At 48.4% G+C, this 6,000-nt stretch overlaps 1 protein-coding gene across 1 annotated transcript in view; it reads right to left on the bottom strand.

Annotated features, from left to right (window-relative positions):
• Positions 1-5,430: 5,430 nt before the first annotated feature.
• The window catches only part of IFT88 (intraflagellar transport 88), a 103,678-nt gene continuing 103,108 nt past the window's right edge, over positions 5,431-6,000 (bottom strand). Inside the window, exon 26 of the mRNA XM_029911953.1 lies at positions 5,431-5,736. Within this exon, the coding sequence (XP_029767813.1) occupies positions 5,615-5,736 (122 nt within the window). The 3' untranslated portion in view covers positions 5,431-5,614. The remainder of the gene's footprint in view (positions 5,737-6,000) is intronic.

The following is a 6,000-nucleotide window of genomic DNA, read 5'->3' as shown; positions in this document are numbered from 1 at the left end:
CCTTTTTTCAGACCAGACGCCATAGCTAGCACTGGGATCATGGAGCCTGCTCAGATCACCGTGGCAATTATGAGCACTATGAACAGCACGCGCATTGTCCTGGAGTATATGCAGAGCCAGAACATGCCAAAGCAAAACCAGGACCAGCCGAGGAGGCGATTGCAGTGCGGCGATGAGAGTGATGAGGAAATTGACATGGACATAGACCTCTCACAAGGCACAGGCCCCAGCAATGTGGAAATCATGGTGTTCCTGGGGCACGTTCATGCCGTGGAACGCCGATTCCGGGCCCGGGAAACAAGCACAGACTGGTGGGACCGCATCGTGCTGCAGGTGTGGGACGATTCCCAGTGGCTGCGAAACTTTCGCATGCGTAAGGGCACTTTCATGGAACTTTGTGACTTGCTTTCCCCTGCCCTGAAGCGCCAGAATACCAGGATGAGAGCAGCCCTCACAGTTGAGAAGCGAGTGGCGATAGCCCTGTGGAGGCTTGCAACGCCAGACAGCTACCGGTCAGTCGGGAATCAATTTGGAGTGGGTAAATCTACTGTGGGGGTTGCTGTGATCCAAGTTGCCAGGGCAATGAAAGACCTGGTGATATCAAGGGTAGTGACTCTGGGAAACGTGCAGGCCATAGTGGATAGCTTTGCTGCAATGGGATTCCCAAACTGTGGTGGGGCCATAGACGGAACCCAGATCCCTATCTTGGCACCGGAGCACCAAGCCACTGAGTACATAAACCGCAAGGGGTACTTTTCAGTGCTGCTGCAAGCCCTGGTGGATCACAAGGGACGTTTCACCAACATCAACGTGGGATGGCCGGGAAAGGTACATGATGCTCGCGTCTTCAGGCACTCTGCTCTGTTTCGAAAGCTGGAGGAAGGGACTTTCTTCCCGGACCAGAAAATAACCGTTGGGGATGTTGAAATGCCTATCGTGATCCTTGGGGACCCAGCCTACCCCTTAATGCCATGGTTCATGAAGCCGTACACAGGCAGCCTGGACAGGAGTCAGGATCTGTTCAACTACAGGCTGAGCAAGTGCCGAATGGTGGTGGAATGTGCATTTGGATGTTTAAAAGCACGCTGGCGCAGCTTACTGACTCGCTCAGACCTTAGCGAAAAGAATATCCCCATTGTTATTGCTGCTTGCTGTGCGCTCCACAATATCTGTGAGAGTAAGGGGGAGACATTTATGGCGGGGTGGGAGGTTGAGGCAAATCGCCTGGCCGCTGATTACGCGCAGCCAGACACCAGGGCGGTTAGAGGAGCACAGCATGGCGCGGTGCGCATCAGAGAAGCTTTGAAAACGAGTTTTGTGACTGGCCAGGCTACGGTGTGAAACTTCTGTTTGTTTCTCCTTGATGAACCCTCCGCCTCCCCCCACCCGGTTCACTCTACTTCCCTGTAAGCCAACCACCCCACCCTCCCCTTCCCCCTTTGAGCACCGCTTGCAGAGGCAATAAAGTCATTGTTACTTCACATTCATGCATTCTTTATTAATTCAGCACACAACTAGGGGGATAATTGCAAAGGTAGCCCGGGATGGGTGGGGGAGGAGGGAAGGAAAAGGACACACTGCAGTTTAAAACTTTAACTCTTATTGAAGGCCAGCCTTCTGATGCTAGGGCAATCATCTGGGGTGGAGTGACTGGGTGGCCGGAGGCCCCCCCACCGTGTTCTTGGGGGTCTGGGTGAGGAGACTATGGAACTTGGGGAGGAGGGCTGTTGGTTACACAGGGGCTGTAGCGGCGGTCTCTGCTCCTGCTGCCTTTCCTGCAGCTCAACCATACGCTAGAGCATATCAGTTTGATGCTCCAGCAGCCGGAGCATTGACTCTTGCCTTCTGTCTGCAAGCTGACGCCACCTATCATTTTCAGCCCGCAACTTGCTCTGTTCATCCCGCGATTCAGCACGCCACCTCTCCTCTCGTTCATATTATGCTTTTCTGTAATCAGTCATTGACTGCCTCCACGCATTCTGCTGTGCTCTGTCAGCGTGGGAGGACATCTGTAGCTCTGTGAACATGTCATCACGCGTCCTACGTTTTCTCTTTCTAATCTTCACTAGCCTCTGTGAAGGAGAAACATTTGCAGCTGGTGGTGGAGAAGGGAGAGGTGGTTAAAAAAGACATTTTAGAGAACAATGGGTACACTCTTTCACGTTACATTTTGCTGTTAACATTACACAGCACATGTGCTTTCGTTACAAGGTCGCATTTTTCCTCTTATATTGAGGGCCTGCCGGTTTGGTGTGAGAGATCACTCATGCAGTGCCAGGCCACAGATTTCAGCTTGCAGGCAGCCATGGTAAGACACAGTCTTTTGGCTTTTTTAACCTTCTTAACATGTGGGAATGGTTTCAAACAGTAGTGCTCTCATTTCCCATACCAAGCACTCGTTGGGTTGGCCATTTAAAATGGGTTTGCAATGTAAAAGGAGGGGCTGCGGTTTCAGGGTTAACATGCAGCACAAACCCAACTAACTCCCCTCCCCCACACACCCAATTCTCTGGGATGATCACTTCACCCCTCCCCCCCACCGCGTGGCTAACAGCGGGGAATATTTCTGTTCAGCAGAGCAGGAACGGGCACCTCTGAATGTCCCCTTAATAAAATTGCCCCATTTCAACCAGGTGACCGTGAATGATATCACTCTCCTGAGGATAACAAAGAGCGATAAGGAATGGATGTTGTCTGCATGCCAGCAAACACCGGGACCATACGCTGCCATGCTTTGTTATGCAATGATTCCAGACTACGTGCTACTGGCCTGGCGTGGTAAAGTGTCCTACCATGGCGGACGGGGTAAGGCAGCCCTCCCCAGAAACCTTTTGCAAAGGCTTTGGGAGTACATCCAGGAGAGTTTTCTGGAGATGTCCCTGGAGGATTTCCGCTCCATCCCCATACACGTTAACAGACTTTTCCAGTAGCTGTACTGGCCGCGATTGCCAGGGCAAATTAATCATTAATCATTAAACACGCTTGCTTTTAAACCATGTGTAATATTTACAAAGGTACACTCACCAGAGGTCCCCTGTGTGCCCTCAGGGTCTGGGAGCACGCCTTGGGTGAGTTCGGGGGTTACTGGTTCCAGGTCCAGGGTGATAAACATATCCTGGCTGTTGGGGAAACCGGTTTCTCCGCTTCCTTGCGGCTGTGAGCTATCTACATTTTCTCCATCCTCATCTTCCTCGTACCCCGAACCCGCTTCCCTGTGTGTTTCTCCAGGGAGGGAGTCATAGCACACGGTTGGGGTAGTGGTGGCTGCACCCCCTAGAATGGCATGCAGCGCCGCGTAGAAGCGGCATGTTTGCGGCTCTGCCCCGGACCTTCCGTTTGCTTCTCTGGCTTTGTGGTAGGCTTGCCTTAGCTCCTTAATTTTCACCTGGCACTGCTGTGCGTCCCTGTTATGGCCTCTGTCCTTCATGGCCTTGGAGACCTTTTCTAATATTTTGCCATTTCGTTTACTGCTTCAGAGTTCAGCCAGCAGTGATTCGTCTCCCCATATGGCGAGCAGATCCCGTACCTCCCGTTCTGTCCATGCTGGAGCTCTTTTGCGATCCTGGGACTCCATCATGGTTACCTGTGCTGATGAGCTCTGCGTGGTCACCTGTGCTCTCCACGCTGAGCAAACAGGAAATGAAATTCAAACGTTCGCGGGGCTTTTCCTGTCTACCTGGCCAGTGCATCTGAGTTGAGAGTGCTGTCCAGAGCGGTCACAATGAAGCACTGTGGGATAGCTCCCAGAGGCCAATAACGTCGAATTCCGTCCACACTACCCCAATTCCGACCCCCTAAGGCCGATTTTATCACTAATCCCCTCGTCGGAGGTGGAGTAAAGAAACCGGTTTAAAGGGCCCTTTAAGTCGAAAGAAAGGGCTTCGTCATGTGAACATGTCCAGGCTTAATTCGATTTAACGCGGCTAAAGTCGACCTAAACTCGTAGTGTAGACCAGGCCTGAGCAAGGTGCTAAGCTGCTGGTGCAGTGCGTGCCCTAGGCAAGGCTTCCAATCCCTTCTGATGCTGCAGGTCCAGGACTACAGGAATTGCTGATGGAGGCAGCTGAGGCCCCAGAGTTACTTCCTTTGTCATGTCCCAAACTTCAAAAATTTGGAACAGGTTTATGTTTAATGAAAACTATTATGGCTGGATGGAACCCATATGGGGCAGCTAGGCTCAGCTCGTCAACAGCTAACTATCTTTGAGGATCTCTGGATCCTAATTCCTGGCCATGCAACTGTCTTTGATGCAGGGTTCTACCCCAAAGACTTCTCCAATAGATGATCCATCAGCCAAGGGTTGAGGACGTCAAGCGATTTGATTCCACCTCTTGGGTTTGGAAGTTGGTTCAAGTGCCTGGTTGATTTTGTGGTTAATATAAATCCTTCACTTGTGGTTATCAGTGTCAAATAATTAAGGCTATGTTTATGTCACGGAGGTCCTGGAAGTCATGGATTTTGTGACTTCCAGAGACCTCCCTACAGTCTCTGCTTCAGCCCTAGGGGCTGCAGGACTCTGGAGCAGACAGCCAGCGGGGCCCTGGCAGGGTTCCAGCAACAGGCAACAGCAGTGACAAACGACAAGGGGCCCCCTGCAAAGTTCCAGTGATAGATGACAGACTCCTGAGGGGCCCAATGGGCAACAGCCTCATGTGGGGATGGGGGACGCCTTGGGTAAGCGGCTGGGGTGTCCCGTTTTCTCTTTGGGAAATATGGTCACTCTGTAAATATCTCCATATCAGACTTGTTCGGTTCACAAGTAAAATGATGTTTTTTCTGTCAGTTCTGCACACAACCTGGGATCTGAAAATCAAGCTCAGTCCTCAATAACTAAGATTTTGCAACTGAAATCGAGTTACCAATTCTGTTGATGATGCACATGCTAGAATAAAATCCAGCGCCCTCTGACCACACACTGAGCTAACAGAAGTAAAATGACAAAAATATGATACTTTGCTTTTAAACACCCAAAGGGCTGACCTCGAGTGAGGAAGCAGGTGCTAATTTTGACGTGTGAGTGTAGCCGCATTTTGGCTCAGATTCAGCAAATCATTTAAGCCTGATCTTAAGTATGTGATTAAGTCTCATTCAATTAAGCATTTGCTTATGTGCTTTGCTGAATTGGGCCTCGGAGATGACAGTGTAATGTGTGACACTATTAAAGTAAACCAGTTCATATTGATTATGAAATAAATTCTGCTCTCTCATTAGGCCTGTGAAATTCCCATCCTTCTTGCATGATCTTTGAGGTATTTGGGGTTGAAAGATGCTATAAAAATGTAAACCACTCAAGAGACATCTATGCTTGATACTGTTATAATGTGTAATATCTGTGCAAACAAAAGCTTTCTAAATTTGCTACAATTCACAACCAGTTTGTTAGAAAAGTGCCTGAGCACTGCTTATATGCACGATCAAAACAAAAAACTCTTTACTGTTTTTATTGATTATAATATAAATTCTTGACTCCAAATTCACAATTTAATATATACATTACCATAAATACAACATAAATTTTTCTCAAACATTTTATCAAATTCTAATACAAAATTATCATTTCTGAATATTTTTCTGCTAAAACTTTCAAAACACAAAGTTTATCCTGTACTGCACATTATTCTGGAAGCAAATCCTCTCCTAATTCTTCATCAGCAAACTCATCTTCATCCATTCTTTTTCTTGCTGCAGTTTTTGGTCTCTCTGTTTGTGGTCCAAGTGGATCTACATAGGAAGCATCTAGGATTCAAAAGAGTTGAAACAAAAACTTTATTTTAAAGCAATTTAGCTTGTATCAATCACACAAGACTAAAATCAAGAATTATGTGGAGCATGCTATAGATGTGCATGATGCGCATGATGCTTTACAGGACACATAAATGACACTGATTTCGTGCCCTGAAAAGTTTACCGCATTGGGATTTACTAGCTAAAACCATTATACCCAAGTGCAGTCTCACTGAAGTCAATGAGATTCTGCATGGGTGTAAGAGTCTATGCAGG

This window comes from Terrapene carolina, unplaced genomic scaffold (assembly GCF_002925995.2).
Source record: "Terrapene carolina triunguis isolate 2854851 unplaced genomic scaffold, T_m_triunguis-2.0 Scaffold138, whole genome shotgun sequence".
Lineage (NCBI taxonomy): Eukaryota > Metazoa > Chordata > Testudines > Emydidae > Terrapene > Terrapene triunguis.
Note: the sequence above shows the minus strand (reverse complement) of the source record. Positions and strands in the feature narration are given on the sequence as shown.